The 18,631-nt window shown below is 37.3% G+C and overlaps 1 protein-coding gene across 6 annotated transcripts in view; it reads right to left on the bottom strand.

Annotated features, from left to right (window-relative positions):
* The window catches only part of LOC127662546 (60 kDa lysophospholipase-like), a 48,095-nt gene that overhangs the window by 6,800 nt on the left and 22,664 nt on the right, over positions 1 to 18,631 (bottom strand). For 5 of the 6 annotated variants that reach the window (XM_052153773.1, XM_052153770.1, XM_052153769.1 and 2 more), the window contains 7 exons: positions 18,455 to 18,568; positions 18,092 to 18,211; positions 16,616 to 16,711; positions 10,918 to 11,081; positions 5,121 to 5,207; positions 2,693 to 2,792; positions 1,493 to 1,555 (listed from right to left, as the gene is read on the bottom strand). In XM_052153773.1, coding sequence (XP_052009733.1) covers positions 1,493 to 1,555; positions 2,693 to 2,792; positions 5,121 to 5,207; positions 10,918 to 11,081; positions 16,616 to 16,711; positions 18,092 to 18,211; positions 18,455 to 18,568 — 744 coding nt within the window. The remainder of the gene's footprint in view (positions 1 to 1,492; positions 1,556 to 2,692; positions 2,793 to 5,120; positions 5,208 to 10,917; positions 11,082 to 16,615; positions 16,712 to 18,091; positions 18,212 to 18,454; positions 18,569 to 18,631) is intronic. The other variant, XM_052153771.1, reaches the window with a different exon arrangement.

The raw sequence follows: 18,631 nt of genomic DNA on the forward strand, positions 1-18,631 counted from the left end.
CCTGACAAGACATCCACATCTATAGTGCTACAGGAAGCATGCTATCTGTACAAACTGACAGCTAGAATGCCAAGGATCTGCAAAGCTGTCTTCGTTTTATGTGGAGGATTTTTGGATGAGAATTTAGTTTAAGAAATCTGAATTTTTTTCTCAAATTGTAACAGTAATCTTTCAAGTTATTAATGTCATGACTATACATTGTGATCAGTTGAATACCACTTTGGTGAATAAAAGTACCAATTTCTTTCCATAAGAACAAAATCTGTACATTATTCAAAAATGTTGGCCACCAGTGTGTGTATAATATAATATATACACACACACACACACACACACACACACACACACACACACACACACACACACACATATAGGCACTGTGTATGAATCAGTAATGATTAATCATAATTTCTATCTGAAAAAGTGCACACCTGTTTCACGCACAAATTTGTGTACGCACAGTTAGTAAACAAGGCAATCTTTCAAGATTGTTTTCTGCATTTATACGTTCACTTCCCTTTGTAAATGTTCATTAAATTCCTTTTCTGATCACTTTAAAGTGCACATTGTATTTTTATTTTTAAATGAAATATGAAAATATTTTAAGCATGAAAAGCTAAAAGTATGTGGACAAAACCAAGTTTGGTTGGTATCTTAAAGGAATAGTTCACCCAAGAATGAAAATTCTTTCATTATTCTCTTAACCTGATGTCATCCCAGATGTGTATGACTATATACAAATAAAGATTATTATGAATGTGAACATTACATTTATCTATTGCTTTTCTGACACTACACTCAAAGCATTTTACACAGTGAACAGGGGACTCTCCTCAACCACCACCAGTGTGCCGGATCCACATGGATGATGCAACGGCAGCCATAGGGCACCATTACGCTCACCACACACCAGCTGTTGGTGGAGAGGAGAGAGTAGAGTGAAAGAGCCAATTAATGGATGGGGATTTTAGAAGGCCATGATTGAGAAGGTCGAATGTGGGAATTCAGACTCCAGGGTTACACCCCTACTCTTTACAAGAAGTACCCTGGGATTTTTTAATGATTGCAGAGAGTCAGGACCTCGGTTTAACATCTCGATTGTTGGTGGCAGATGGGCTGGTTTGAGTATTTCTGTAACTGCTGATGTCCTGGGATTTTAACACACAGTCTCTAGAATTTACAAAAAATGGTGCCAAAAACAAAAAACCATCCAGTTTTCGAACTGATAAAGTCAGATAACCACTCTGTACAATTGTGGTTTGAAGAATAGTGAGAATAGGGACCTACACAATATTAGGCAGGTGGTTTTATTGTTGTGGCTGATCGGTGTGTGTGTGTGTGTGTGTATGTGTATGTGTATATGTAATATATATATATATATATATATATATATATATATATGCATGCTGTTAATGAGCAATGCTTGTATCTGTGTGTGTGTGTGTGTGTGTGTGTGTGTGTGTGTGTGTGTGTGTGTGTGTGTGTTCAGTACCTGAGTTCGGTATTGAGCTTGTTGTAGGAACTCAACAACTTCCTCACGTCCAGCAGCTCTTGCCTGCATTGTGAGATTCATAATCATAACCCATTCATAAAATATTTTATGAAGCATGACAACATTTCTTTATAGACTAGTTTGACACCTGATTTGACAACACAGAAGACATATTTTGTACCTGATGCAACACTATAACCAACAAAAACTGTTGGTCTTTTATCCAGAGAATCATTACAGTCTTATAGATTTATGAATCCAATGACACATTCAGGCATAGATTATTGTGGTTATTGTGACAAGGAGGAGGGCGGGGCCAGGCCTTGAGTGCAGACCGCCGGGCCCCAATCGGGCTAATCAGCCGAGGAGAGGGATAAAGCCGAGCTGGATGTGGCAGTTCATGAGAGAGAGAGCCACACGCAGCTACCCTGCGTGTTTATGCTTGTGTCTTTTTGTTTAAGTTTACATTAAATTTTTTCCTTGTCTATTTTAAACCCTGTTACATTGGTCCCGAAACCCGGGAAGGAGCAGGGATGCGCTGTGGTGGAATCCTCGCCACTGGCATCCACCTAAAGTAGCAGCCACGTCCGTCCGCCAGGGGAGTCGCTGCTGGCCGCCTGGACGCGGAGGAACGGCCGTTGTCCGTGAGGGGAGAAGGGGCTCGCTGTCAGCCGCCTGGAGCGGTGGAGCCGCTGCAAGTGGCGGAAGGGCTCGCTACCTGCTGGCAGAATGTGGAGGGGCATTCCATCCACCAGGGGTCAGAGGACTCGCTCCGGTCCGCCCAGGGAGGAGCAGCTGTCGTCGCGACGGCGTGTCTGGGAACCGGCAAGCTTTTTTTCTCTCTCTCTCTCCTCTCTCTCTCTCACTGTCGCTCCACCTTGCTCTTTCCCTCTCCCCTTGTCTCCCTCCCAGGTCTCGAAAGTCGGGGAAAGCCAGACGGCAGGCTCGGCTGGCAGATTTAAATTTTAAGGCCAGGTACCAATCCTTGGAAGTAATTCAGTATATTTAAACATTTGAACTTTTTAGTGTACAATTGTCGTCAGTAAGACAAAGGAGTCTTGAGCTTTCGGAGTGGAAAAAAAATATTTTATTAATTTGAATGTCTTTTCCAGACCTGCAAATCACAGTTTTCAAATTCGCCGATATTTACGAGATTTTCATGACCGTGTAAACTCTGTAGATGCTTCTCCGTTAACTCACCACTTCCATTGGCATTTGTCCATCATAACTTGTCATGGCTAGATCGGCCCCAGCCAAGAGCCACATCTCAAGTCCCTCCAAGTCTGCACTTGCAGCAAGACTGTAAAACACACACAAGAACCTCTACGTGGGCATTCATAAACTAATCCTAACACCAGAAATTCACTGGCTATTACAATAATGTTCTATTACTATAATGAATAATAATTCAGAAGAATTTGGCATGGGACATTGACCTCATCTCAATACAACAACAGCTTTATAGTGACACTCTGTTCCTAGTATGGGCAGGGTTCCAACTCTTTTCAAGGCACAATTGTCCAGGACATTTCCAGGACATTTTATGTGCCACACATTTGTAACATTTAAGCAAAAACACGAGAGGTCATTCAAATGGTGGTTATTGAAGGGTTATTTTTTTCTCAAAATTCTGCATTCAAAAGTTCAATAAAATTTCATCATCAAAATGGTGTCTAATCAAAAGAATTTGTTAAAACTTTAATCAAATGAATAACAAATACTTTTTTATTGATTAAATTTTTCAACATAACATTGCATTATTTTTTTAATCAACTAAAGTGCTTTCTACATCTGTGGTCTGAACAATCTGAAACACCACTGGAGATATTTTTGTCAAATGAATTGCTGCACAACAGAACACGATATTGCTTTAATACATTATTATTTCATTGCATTAAACATCTTTTTTCCCCATTTCACATGCCTATTTAAATCAAGATTTTATTTTGCCATTTCTTTGTGTTTTTGACAGTAGTTTCCCACCTCCGGATAAGCAGTTTGCTAATTGTCCCAGTGTGATTATTAAACCCATTAATATAAACATATAGTCTGCATGTGCTGCATGCTTCAGAGTGCTCTGCTCACTGTCATCTACTACACACATAGAGAGCACACGTGATGCTCATGTTAAGGTTTTTTCAGCGCATTAGTGGCCGGCCTCACACATTTTGAAGCATGCAGCACATGTAAATTAAATTTTTTTTTTTATTAAAATCACAGCATAATGCAATTTTTATGACTGGATTTGCAACTTTCATCTGTGTTTTCTGCATCACAGACATCATAATGCCTTACATATGGTAACAGCAGTATAAGCAGACTCCAATCGTTGAATTATTGAAAATGTACATACAAATGTGAAAAGGACACATCACCATGCTATCAACTCGGAGTGTGAATTTGTTTAAAAAAAAAAAAAAAAGTTGCGATCCGACTGTCATCGTTGTCTTAAGTTTACTCAATAAAATTTAGACTTCTATTTTTTTTTCATCAATACTTGTACAAAAACCTTTTCATCGACACAATCAAACTTTAACAATAACAATCAAATATTTTCCAAGACAAATTATTATTTTGCAGGACATTTAGTTTTTGTTCTCATTTTCCATGACTTTTCCTTTACTAGAAAACTGCATTGCACAATTCCAGGTTTTCCAGGATTTCTAAGATGCGAGAGAACCCTCTATGGAGCTCATTTATAATTACCGGTGAAGGTTGATACAAGTGGAAGATTTATTTCTGTATATGGTTTAAAAAAAATGGATAGTTCCAACTCTAAATTCAGATTGGATGAGCACGGTTTGAAGTCAATGTTAATTATCCATATAGGTACACATGTGACTGCACATCAGTTGAATCCCATATTAATGCACCAAGTTGCAACATTGATCTGCAACTGTCAACAGATAATGGACTATATTCTTAGGCAGAAGAATAGCTCATTATTAATACATATAACTATTTATTGAACGTTGGTGTCTTTTTATAATAGTGAGGTTGTCACCATTTTATAAAAGTGTTAAGTCGCTCAAGATTGTTGTTTTACAGTTTTACTTCCGCGTAGCGGCGTTCCTATGAACACCCCTGAAGTCTAGGGTATAATAAATTTTTTTGCATTCCGGATCATGCCCGGTATTTTGACAGTGAGTGAATATGAATGCAATCGAAGCATGTGCACTACAACTGCTTTGCAATACTCTTTGTAGTCAATGCCAACAACGAGAACAGGCGAGGACTGTCCACAAGTTGAGAAAATATGGGCCACACGCTGAGAGTCAACACAGACAGTATACTTTGTAAAGTATACTTTGGCCTTTAACTCTGGCTAAATCACTGTAATATATGGCCTCTTGTGGCTTACTGCTTTGACAAAACACAATTCACCCAGCAACACTTTTCAAAACCTTTGGTGATACATTAATAATGAAGGCCTAGTTGAAGGTTTGAGTCACTATGCACTTGTTGTCGTGTTCAGAGCCAGATACCAAGAATTTCTTTGCTTTGTCAATGCAATGTTGTTCGGGAGCATTCTAAAAGCTTATGAAAGTCCCTGAATGACGAGTCAGACCCGAGTACACAAAGTGGGGGGCGAGAAGAAATCTGTGTGTGTGTGTGTGTTGTGAAAAACCTGCACATCTCAGTTCCAGCATCCTCCATTTCATCACGGAAGAAGTGAGCACCAGTTTTCCTTAGCAGCCTCACTACATCCTTATGCCTAAAGACACAGATTAGATAGACATATATAGAGAGAGATGACTTATAGGAAGCCTTAAGAAGGTCATAACATATTTTTAATTTCCGTTATTGATACATATGAACAGAATCAACCCACGTCATGCATCCAAAAACACACATTCTGATTTTCTAAAGTCTTCTATCATGTATTAAATGGAGACAGTGTAAAATGAACTGCCTTTTTATATTTTCTTAGTAAAATGTGGGTGGTGCTAGCACATGCAAAAGTCACTGCCATGTTGCAAGGTTGTTGTGGGTGGTTGCCAGCGGATTTTAAACCATGACTTGCACTGCATATAACCAACTAATTTTGGCATTATATTCATGTTGTTTAGCAAGAGGGGAACTGGCCCCCACAGTGAGCCTGGTTTCTCCCAAGGTTATTTTTCTCCATTAACCAACATTTATGGAGTTTTGTGTTCCTTGCCACCGTCCCTTTTAGCTTGCTCACAGGGGTTCTAAATACTAATTATTATTTAATGATTCATTTTTATACACAATTTACAATCATATTTAATCCAACTATACAATGATCACTATAAGACTTTATAGATATTACAGTTTAATTTGTCTGGTAATGCATGATTTCCTGTAAAGCTGCTTTGAAGCAATGTGTGTTGTGAAAATACAAATAAAAATGACTTGAGTTTTGGATAGGTGCTGGCCTAACTAGTAGACCAGCATACCCATGCTTTTCACCAGCAAAACCTAGTTGGTGATGTTGTTTGACCAGGATTGTATTTCTGGTGAAGCCAGTTAAGGAGCCTGGTGGAGACACCAGCACACCAGCATCACATGCTGGAGCACCAATTCATAAAACTCAACACAAGCTTGTGACTGGCAATTCTATGCTGTTCTGGCTGATTTCTATGGTCTTGCTTGGTGATCCCTGCTAAAAAGACCAGTTCAAGCAGCATGCAACTTCCATGCTGGTCTAAGATGGTTAAAACTGGTTAGTGCTGGTCTATTCTTTTCTTCAGCAAAACCTAGCTCTTCAAGTTGGTTGACCAGCATGTTTTCTCTGGTCAAGCTATTTAATCTAGTTAAGAAGCATGGTGGGACACCAGCAAACCAGCACACAAAACACAAATGTAAGCTGGTGACCAGCAAACATTTCTGGCTGGTTTCTATGGTCTTGCTAGGTGGACCCTGCTAAAAAAAGACCAGATTAACAAGCATGCAATGGTAGCTGGTAGACCAGCTGGTAGACCAGCTTAACCACGCTTTTCACCCAAAAAAATCTAGCTGGTGAAGTTGGTTGACCAGCATGGTCTTTCTGGTGAACTGGTTAAACTAGTTAAGAAGCCTGGTGGGCAAACCAGCATTATATGCTGGGGAACCAGCACACAAAACACAACATTAGCTTGTGACCAGCAATGCTATGCTGTTCTGTCTGGTAGGGGTTGCTTAATAGTCCAAGTCAAAAGAGCCCAAACCCGATCCATCCTTCAATACATGTCTATGGTATGTTTTGCCCTGTGTTATCACCTGCCAGACTAAAATGTTAAAATCTCACCTCAACAAGCCACATGATTTGAAGAGTGAATTATGACAAAAATGGTGCCATGTGTGTTAAAATCCCTAACCTCAAGTATGACCAATAGCAATAGTGGCGCTATCCATAGAAGGCACCACTAATAGATTTTATTTTTACAGATTATTGCTCAGGGTTATGGTTGGCCATCCCACACAGCCGGGCAAGGTCTAGACATGCAAGGACAAGAAAACACACTTGAGCAATCATTATTATATCAATGTAATTGCATTTAAGTGTAATTTCTATACCAACCATAGGATACGGGTGAGGAACAGAGGTACAGTGTAAAATTAATAGATTATCAAAGTATGACTAGAAATTCTCATCTAATTTCTAGGAAACATGCTAGAATAGCACTTAAGATCTTTTAATATTAACAGTAAAATGCAACTAGATTTTTTTTTTTTTTTTTCATTTTCATGAAATTCATGAACAAGTAGGTGCAGCTTGTCTGTGCAAAATGGGTTGGATTCCCAGTGAAAACACAAAAAAAAAATGCATTGTAAATAATTTTTTAATTTTTGTATACACAAAATGCATTGTAAATAGCTTTGGATTCACTAAAAGTGTCAGCTAAATGCATAAATGTAATGTAAATGTCATGTTTCTTGAGTGATTTCCAGGGCATTGCTATACAGTTCCTAAGTGTTCAGAATGCTTTTTAGCATGTTGCTTTAAGGTTGCTAAGGTGTTCTGGGTGGTTGCTATGGCATTCTGGGTGTTAATTAGCTGGTTGCTTAATGGCCCAAGTCAAGAGCCTATACCCAAGTTTCCATAATATTTTGATCCCTAGATATGGTTAGGGTTCATCTTTCAATTAACTTTTTTTGCCTAATTTTTTCATTGTTTGATCGCTCAGATCACTCATTGAAAGAGACCAGCACAGCTGTTACGTGATGAGTTACTTGATGAACTTCAACATTTAGGGTAATAGGTTTGTTCAAATTCTTAATCCCAAGTATGTGCAATAGCAATAACAATGCTTGCATTAGCAAACACTACTAATTAACTAAACCTCTCAAAACTGTTTTAGTAATATGAAAGGGTGTTTAGGCCTCTTGGAGTGGTATTTCGTTATAATATGACATAATGCAGTTGTTTTACACAGTACCTGGGTGTGGTAGTTCCCTAATCTATTCCATGTGGTTTAGACCTCAGTGTGGCCCTACCCATACATGGTACTCTTCCACTCCATACTCTGACAAATCTGGTGGCAGTCGCCCTTCCAGTTTGTTTTGTTTTTCCTCACTAGTCACAGTATCTGCCAGACATGAAACTTAAATCAGGTAGGGCTGGTTTAGAAAAACAAGCTTCTTTTATCCAGATTTCCTTTTTTCTTCAACATTTTGTCTTCGCTTATGGAGAAAAAAAAAGGACACAGCTCCAAAAACTCCAATATGTACACCCGGAGTGATGGAAAATGTCACCTTGTGTGACTGTACATCGAAAAAGAAGCTTTTGCCTTTTCAATGACTCAGAGTGAGACTGAGAGTTGCTCCCAGGTCAGTTGAATGATCTCATTGTTTTTTTTTTTAAAAAGGGTACGTGTTCAGACTTGTAGAGCAAACAGAAAAGATGCAGCATTTACTCTGTCATTTCCACTAATGACTAAACATCAAGGTTGGGTGATATAATATGTGCATTCGCTCAGAAACGGCTTGAAAGTCTTAAACCAGTCAAATGACGCACTCTTTAGGGAACTTACTGGTCAAATAAAAAGTGGATCAAAATTATTGCGATATTCACCATGCTTAAGCCAGCAAAATCATTGCAAATACTGTATGTAGTGAATATTTAATATATCTCCTAGCTCTACTAGACATACAAGACTTCAGCAGCAGAACCTGACTGTCCAAACTGCTCTTTTCCACAAAATGAAAACATGAAAAACAAGCACCATAACAGTGGTCAATCTGTCCCCATTTGATTGAAACAAGCTGAGTGAACATCCCCTTTTATGTTCCAAATAAAAAAATAATAATAATAAAAAAAAGAGTCATATAACATGAGGCCGAGTCACTTATGACAGAATAGCAGGTGAACTATCCCTTTAATGGCTCTGAACCAAAAATAAAAAGAGAAAAAAATAGTTGGTAGTGCACACAGACCTAAAAAATGTTATTAAAAAAATGTAACTGTCTGCCTCCTGACTAATCTCATTAAGCATCTCGAATCACTTGCACTCTATCCCAGTCTATCTCTCGATAGAATACTAATATTGTGGCACCCCCTTCCCTTAAACTCTCTTAATGAGGTTGACAACTCATGCAGTTTTCATTGTGTCTTATTCATCCACAGAGAAAAAACTAATAAAACGTTTAGAAGCTATTTATGACCCATGGGGGATTGGAGTACAGAAAGGGGACAGATTTCGTCCTAATTTCCTGTGTCTCGCAATAATTTGCTTTGCTCGACAGATCATAATGTGGCCATTAGTAAGCGTTTATATTAGGGCTTTCATATGCAAAAAGTCTGCAGAAATAGGCCGATGTAGATCATACATTCACTTCGGAGAGATTTGCTGTGATTGCAGTGTACACAAGGTTCTAGGTGTCGTCAGCAGTCAAGAGCTAGACAGCTGACAAACAGTGTGGTGACATGAACATTAGAAAAAGAGCAGGTTTAGCTGTGATTTGTACAGTGTTGGGGAAGGTGCTTTGAAACAGTAGCTTCCCAAATTACAAGCTACTCAATTTATAGTAGCTAAACTACAGTAAAGTTACCCTTTAAAAAAGTACTTGGATACACTGCAAGCTACTATCAAACAGTAGTTAACTACATTGAAGCAATTTAAGAAAGACAATGATTTTAATAATATAAATATTAGATAGTATTATATTATTCTGCAATCAGAACAGTAGGTATTTATCTGGCACAAAACCAGCGATGATCTCAGAATGACATTAAACAGTTAGGGGTGACGACATTATTTTGAACATAAATACTTTATATAAACGTATACTTATTACAACTTGTACTACATTGAACATAATTCAGTTTTATACAAAATACATATCATACTGAAAATACTGTATATTTAACTAAGTCAAAAACAGAGATAAACAAGAGAAATTATCTTAAAAAAAAATAATACACACACACACACACACACACATTTTTAAAATATATTTGTACTTTTTCTTTTTTAATATATATGTACTTTTTTTATATATCTATATATATCCTTTTTTTAATATGTACTTTTTCCTTATATATATATATATATATATATATGAACATCTTGGCAGGGGTTTAAGTACATCTGTAAACAAACTGTTCGAACAAACCAATACACTAAAATGAATTACTTCAGAATCAGTGAACCGTTTTTTAACCGCTTCTTTGTGATCCGAACTGATTCATTAAAATGAATTTGAAATCCCAACACTGCATAAGTGAATCAGTGAATTCTTTAATTAATTGGTAAACTTCAATGAATCATTTTTTAATTGGCTATTTATTATCCAGTCTTTATTTCTTTCCGGTTATAACCAGAAAAAAAAAGTCAATGCTAAATACTAGTAGCAAACTGCAACTCTCCAAATAAATATATTATGCATGTAGGATAGCAAAATAAACAGGCTTATCAACTTTCAAAAGGAAGATATACTGCTAGCCATATATTTTGTTGTTGACGTCAAGGGCTGTGTTGGACAATCAACCTCTACAGTATTATGCTGTAAATTGATTTGCCACTTGGTTGCCTTTTTTGAAAACTATGAACAAAACTACATAAAGGCATAAACGAAAAGCATATATGACCTGCACCACATTACTAATTACAGGTTTGGTATTGTGTAGTGGCATTATGTGTACTCCTGACGCAAAACCACTGGGCTAAATGACTAACTTTCTAACTGGCTCTAGAAATGAGGTGAAAAAATAAATAAAGCATGAATTACATACAGTACACTGAAACATATATATGACCTATAGCTGTAAGCCCCTTAGTGATATCAATCTGAGTGAATGGAAGAAATGTGTTACATGAAAAGACCAGTTAAACAACACATACACATATCTCCACGCCTACACACTAGCCACGGCGAAAACAATAGTAAGCATTCAGTTAAAGCAGAACATTCATTTCCATTTACATTCAAATGCATAGAAGCAGATCAAGACCATCCGGCCTTACATGTGCCAGCATTACCTGAAGCGAACGGCATTGCGAAGGGGTGTGTCGCCATAGCGATCTTTGGCGTAGACAGTGGCCCCCTGACTCAGGAGATATTGCACCACTTTCAGATGCCCTTCACATGCGGCGATGTGTAGTGGAGTGCGGCCATCATAATCAGCCATGCTTAAGTCAGTGCCCTAAACACAAACACATCTATAATTTCCGGTGTCTGTTTCAGACTGTATTCGGTACAATGTACAGTACTGTGCAAATGTTTTAGGCACTTGTGATAAATGTTGCATAGTGAGAATTTCTTCATAAATAGTGCCATAATTAGTATTCATTTTTCAATTAACATAATCCAAAGTCCAGTAAACATAAAAAAAGCTAAATCAATATTTGGTGTGACCAATTTTGCCTTCAAAACAGCACCAATTCTCCTAGTTACACCTGGACACAGTTTTTCTTGGTTGTTGGCAGATAGCAAGCTTCTTGGAGAACTCGCCACAGATCTCCTACATATTTCGGCTATATTTAAATTGCTTCCGTCTCTTCATGTAATCCCAGACTGACTCAAATGTTCAGTGGGGGTCTCTGTGGGGACATGCCATCTGTTGCTGGGCTTCCTGTTCTTCTATTCTTTTTTTTATTCTGTTTGCGTAAAATGTATATTACCTATTGACACACTACAGCTAAAGATATAAATAACCATCTTAAGACAAATGTTTATGTTAAACATCTTATGTGCCTAAGACTTTTGCACAGTACAAGGGAGAATCAAAAAAAAAAAAAAAAATGTCCAGGTCTCATTTCACCTAAAACAAATAATAATAAAAAAAAAAAAAATAAAAAAAAAGTACAAAATATATTTTATATTTTTACATTTTTTTTATTTATTTTTTTATTTTTTATTTAAGATTATTTAAATATGTATATATTTTTTTATTTTGTTGCATAAAGATAATGAAAATTTTGCCATTAAATTATAAAAAATACAAAAAAAATGTAATTAAGGGTTGTCAAATATTTGGCATTGTCACATTATTTCAATGACATTTAAACATGTTTCCCTCAGTTCTAAATACTAAAATAGACCATAAATTACATGCATAAAATATTCACTTAACAATTTAAATAATATATACGAATATTTTCGCATTACAGTTGTTTTTTTGTTTTAACGCAGTGTGGTAAGGAGGGAGGGAATGCTTGTCATGCAAATAAATGCCATGAAAATAATGTTACAATGCAAAGAACGTATTGGTCCTAAAATAGGCTTTAATTTCTTAAGCATAGTCTTTCTTTTGATTTTAAGGATATGAACCGACATTTGACAGGTTTCATGAGATTCACCCACATACAATGTTGATACATCTGACTTATTTGCATGTTTTAGTTATATTTTACTTGTATTTTGTTTTTCATGTGCACAAAATGCCAAGCAAATTACCTTGACAAATACTGTGAAAACAACCCAAATCTATTATATAAGAGCAGATCATACAGGATTAAGGTTATCAGTACTATGGTTATACAAATAAAACAGGAGGACGTCTCAGTAGTGAACTAGAGGTCTTATTTGTTTCATCTGAAGTTTGGCATTCAGATATGTTTGGTTTCCTCTTCTGTTTAACCAGTGACATCATGTTTTACAAAATCAATGTTTGTGTTTAGCCAGCTGGGGTCAAATGTTATTTCATACGTACCCACTACGTCCAAACTAATGATACATAAGTAGGCCTATTAATAGCTTATTTTATATGCTATTTCCCAATTAAAAATAGTTTACGAATTTTAAAATGTTTAGGAATATTAAGCGCACAGCTTTCAACATTTTGTCCCCTGGAAAGGCGTTGAAGCATTTGACGGAATGTGTGCATGAGTTCTTGTAAATGATTTTCAGAACAGGTCTTAAAACTGGTCTGAAACAGGTATTGAAATGCTCTGGGTTAAGGGGTATTTATTTGGAGGAAGTGGTGCTTGGCAGACGGTCCAACCTGATTGATAATTTGTACTAAAGGGGATCTGAAAAATCATCCAGTGTGGAAGTGTGTTTAACGATGTTTAATGAATTACATTGAACAGTCCTTTCATGTTATGTGCTGGTTTAGCTCTACCACACACAATAAGCTACCCATAAATTAAACTAGTTGAAGTACAGTCAAATCTGTAAAGCCTGTTGTTGTCATTACTGGAAAAAATCAAGTTGTCTCAATTAAACAATACTTAAATTTCTAGTTTTGGGCTCATAAAATATACACTCACCTAAAGGATTATTAGGAACACCATACTAATACTGTGTTTGACCCCCTTTCGCCTTCAGAACTGCCTTAATTCTACGTGGCATTGATTCAACAAGGTGCTGAAAGCATTCTTTAGAAATGTTGGCCCATATTGATAGGATAGCATCTTGCAGTTGATGGAGATTTGTGGGATGCACATCCAGGGCACGAAGCTCCCATTCCACCACATCCCAAAGATGCTCTATTGGGTTGAGATCTGGTGACTGTGGGGGCCATTTTAGTACAGTGAACTCATTGTCATGTTCAAGAAACCAATTTGAAATGATTCAAGCTTTGTGACATGGTGCATTATCCTGCTGGAAGTAGCCATCAGAGGATGGGTACATGGTGGCCATAAAGGGATGGACATGGTCAGAAACAATGCTCAGGTAGGCCGTGGCATTTAAACAATGCCCAATTGGCACTAAGGGGCCTAAAGTGTGCCAAGAAAACATCCCCCACACCATTACACCACCATCACCAGCCTGCACAGTGGTAACAAGGCATGATGGATCCATGTTCTCATTCTGTTTACGCCAAATTCTGACTCTACCGTCTGAATGTCTCAACAGAAATCGAGACTCATCAGACCAGGCAACATTTTTCCAGTCTTCAACTGTCCGATTTTGGTGAGCTCTTGCAAATTGTAGCCTCTTTTTCCTATTTGTAGTGGAGATGATTGGTACCCGGTGGGGTCTTCTGCTGTTGTAGCCCATCCGCCTCAAGGTTGTGTGTGTTGTGGCTTCACAAATGCTTTGCTGCATACCTCGGTTGTAACGAGTGGTTATTTCAGGCAAAGTTGCTCTTCTATCAGCTTGAATCAGTCAGCCCATTCTCCTCTGACCTCTAGCATCAACAAGGCATTTTCAGCCCACAGGACTGCCGCATACTGGATGTTTTTCCTTTTCACACCATTCTTTGTAAACCCTAGAAATGGTTGTACGTGAAAATCCCAGTAACTGAGCAGATTGTGAAATACTAAGACCGGCCCGTCTGGCACCAACAACCATGCCACGCTCAAAATTGCTTAAATCACCTTTCTTTCCCATTCTGACATTCAGTTTGGAGTTCAGGAGATTGTCTTGACCAGGACCACACCCCTAAATGCATTGAAGCAACTGCCATGTGATTGGTTGATTAGATAATTGCATTAATGAGAAATTGAACAGGTGTTCCTAATAATCCTTTAGGTGAGTGTATATGTACATTTAACTTATTTATCTTAAACTATAGACTTAAGAGGAGGGACGTTCCGATACCATTTTCTTAAAGAACGAGTACCAATAAATTTTTTGGTACCTGCCGATATAGAGTCCGGTACCAGTTTTTTATTTTTCTGAACTCCATGTCAGCAGTTTATTTACATTTTATCATCAAAATAAAGTTGAAACAAATAAATCAATTAAACATTTAAATCAAATGAAAGTATACCAATTACAGTTCAACATAATATTGTATTTTTTTTTTTTTTATCAAATTAAGTCATTTTATACAGAACCTCACAGCACAATCCTACATACAACATTGGAGTTATTTTTGTCAAATAAAGTGCTGCATAAAAGAGTATCACAAATGTGAGATATTGCTTAAATATAATACAGTTACAATTGATTTAATATTATTACTAGTAGTAGTAGTAGTAGTAGTAGAAGTGAATATTACATAACTATATAGTAGTAATCCATTTCAGTCAAACCTTTCACATGTAAATTGAGCTTTTATTTGGGCGGAGCTTTTATTTTGAAGTATTTCTGTGTTGTTAGACTAAGGAGCTCTGACATAATGTCAGCAGAGTCCCAATCCGGAAAAGCCGGTCGCTACGTGACTCACAGTGATTATTAAACTGCAAAAGGCTACTATATATATATATGTAGTCTGTAATGTAATGCCTGCTGTAATCTGATACAAACTTTACAAAATAAAAAAAGGGTTTTCCGTGTATGAGCCAAGGATCTCTAAAGTTATGAGCAGTTTGTGTCTCTATGCCTGCACAACACCGGATCCACACATTCACAAGCACTCTCATTTAAAAGAATAGTTAATCAAAAATGAAAATTCTCTCATCATTTACTCACTCTTATGCCATCCCAGATGTGAATTACCTTCTTTCTTCTGCAGAACACAAATTATGATTTTAGAAGAACATTTCAGCTCTGTAGGTCCATATGGTGCCAAAATGTTGACGCTCCAAAAAGCACACAAAGGCAGCATAAAAGTAATCCATAAGACTCCAGTGTTTTCATTCATATCTTCAGAAGTGATATCATAAGGGTGTGTGAGAAACAGATCAATATTTAAGTCCTTTTCTTGCTAGAAATTCTTCTCCTTGCCCAGTAGGGGCGGTATGCATGAAGAATGTGAATCACCAAAAACACAAAAAGAAGAATATGAGAGTTAAAGTGGAGATTGACTGAGCAGGGAGGAGAATTTATAGTATAAAAAGGACATAAAAATGTATCAGTTTCTCACCAACACCTAAAATGTTGCTTCTAAAAGATATTGATTTAACCACGGGAGTCTTATGGATTAATTTATGCTGCCTTTATGTGCTTTTAGGAGCTTCACAATTTTGGCATCCATTCACTTGCATTGTATGGGCCAAAATATCTGAAACATTCTTCTAAAAATCTTCATTTGAGTTCAGCAGATGAAAGAAAGTCATACACGTCTTGGATGGCATGAGGGAGAGTTAATGAGATAATTAAAATTTTTGGGGAAACTATTCCTTTAAGACTTCAAGTGTTAGTAACTTAAACGATTGTACAAAATTGAGGATATGAAGAATGCCCATAATCCCTTGCACTTTATTTAATTAGGTTTCATTGGTCAAAGGGAACTAAAGGGGACATTTAAAAAATTGTCATTAAGAAATTATCAAGGTTTTTACTCATTTGTTATATTATTTATGTTGTTAAATTGCTAAAAGTTGTTGCATCTGATGACACCATAAGGTTATTGTATAATCTACATTTGAGTCAATTTAACAAAAATTACTAAATAGAAACAACAAAATTTAAGTTAATCCTATATGAACACCAAGATAAGTGAACCTCATTACTCAAGTTGTGGAGACGCCATTAACTCATTCAATTGAGGAGTCAACTTATTAGGGTTTTAATTTATGCTAAACTTTTGAAAAAGTAGCCAACTACACTACAAGTTGCTGACAAAAAAATTGCTCACTACATTGCAGAGACTTTTTAACTACTGTAGATGTGAGGCAGAATGTTATCCTCAGTCACCATTCACTTTCATTGTAGTAAAAAAGATTAAATGAAAATTAAGTGACTGTGACTAACATTCTGCCTAACATCTCATTTTGTATTCCACAGAAGAAGAAAAAAAAAAAACATCTTTGGGACATGTGTAGGTACATGACAATTTTGATTACCCAGTAAGTTAGTAGCGTTGCTACTTTAAGTTAGTAGAACTACCATAAAAAAGCACACCATTTCTCTTATGGCCTCTAAAGCCTCAATGTCTCCGATCTTAGCAGCAGCGCAGGCCAGCGTGGGCGTTAGTGCATCTCGAATGGCTTCAAGCTCCTGCGGACATCAGAAAGAGAATAGTTGATTATAATGGTTCATCACAACCTCTTCTGGTTTTGAATCTGGTCCTACCATATCGAACAACAAAAACTCTTGAGTGCTTAGAATTGAATAACAACATTAGAAGCTAAAAGACTGCATATACTATTGCAATTGTCTTTATATAAGAATTAGCCATGCATCCCTTGCTCGACTGCAAATGGTCCAGAATGCTGCAGCCAGACTGCTGATGGGTCCACATAAGCCCAAACATATAACCCTGATCTTAAGCTCTCTTCACTGGCTTCCGGTTCATTATAGAATTGATTATAAGTTATTATTATTTGTTTTTAAATCCTTTAATGGATCAGCACCCTCATATCTTGCAGACCTTTTACATACTCACAATCCCCGGAGATCACTTAAGAGCCTCAGATCAGGGGCTATTGACAGTTCCTAGGTCTAAGCTAAAGCTGAGGAGTGACCGTGCTTTTGCGGTCTACCTTTTACAATAGAACTGCTTCAATGATACATGACTTTAAAACAAAGTTGAAGATGTGCCTTTCTCCCTGGCTTTTAACCAACCTTAAGATTTGTATTTTGTATCCGTGTCATTTCTACGGTGACCAGGAGGGGACATGTTTGGTTCACTTAGTTTTGTTGTGGCCTCGAGATGACATCCTTATGACATGGTCATTGAGTTTAATAGATTTATAGGGACATTTTATATAAAAAAAAATTTAATTCAGCTTTGTGCTAGGCAAAGAAAACCCATTCATGCATGTCAAAGTTGGTTTATTTGCTTGAAAATGTGATTTGCACGGAGAGTTTAAAGAGTATTGTCACAAATGTCAAATATAAAACTAACTTAACTGCAGTGCGGTATCCGTGGAGGCGTCCGGGACCGTTCAACTGGTCAACGATGAATCTGAATATTTCATTCAAGCCAGTCAATTTCCGACGGCAAAGCCCATTAAACTTAAGAATGCGCTTCAGGTGTCTTTCACTTATAACGTACTCATGTCTAAATGCCAGAGGCCGCTCTATATCTTTATATGACAGTCCTAATCAACATGAGATCGAGGCCACGACTTCCCATCGTGTGGCCACAACATAAGGATGTCATTCCCTCAACATAAGAGCTCGAGACCACGACATAAGGATGTCGTTACCTCGACAAAACGATGTCGTGGCCACGACTTCACATTCACACGAGTTAATATCTCGTGGCCACAGCATATTATCACGTTCCCATGAGTTAATATGTCGTAGCCACGACAAAATCACAAACCGAACGTGTCCCCTCCCGGTCACCGTACATTTCAGCTGCTGTACAGCACATTGTTCAACTCTTGTTGTTTTATAAATACACTTGAATTGAATGTACGACCCACTCACCTCTTTACAGCTAATGCTGAGGGACTTGGCAATAACCTGAATAAATCGACTGTCGCTGAGAGTAAGCTTGGCCCCCTCAAGGTCAGCTATCATCTCACCCCGCAGATTGCGGCTCAGCATCTTAAAACAAATAACGTCTTAAACGAGAAATCTTAAACTTTAATGATATTCTTTTTCTGCCTTGTAGGCACACATAAATGTACATAAATTACTTACTGTATGCAAATTATATATAAACCACACTACTGTATAGTTATTCTTGTCATTAGTTATTTTAGCAGTTTGGTGATGCTAGTGGCACAGAGATTACACAATACACCATCAACAAATGTGCTTTAAAATGAATGTTCACAAACAGATTACCTTCTTTTTCTCTTGTGTACTGAGGTCTTTTCTTGCCAGCACATAGGAGAGTTTTGAAAGAGCAGCTTCTGGGGTCATATCACACCCAGCGACCAAACCTGCATCACTCAGAACCTGAGAGGATACATCAAGGGATTACACACTCGCGGAATACACCCACATAAGTCCATTCACAAG

This window comes from Xyrauchen texanus, chromosome 22 (assembly GCF_025860055.1).
Source record: "Xyrauchen texanus isolate HMW12.3.18 chromosome 22, RBS_HiC_50CHRs, whole genome shotgun sequence".
Classification (NCBI taxonomy): Eukaryota; Metazoa; Chordata; class Actinopteri; order Cypriniformes; family Catostomidae; genus Xyrauchen; species Xyrauchen texanus.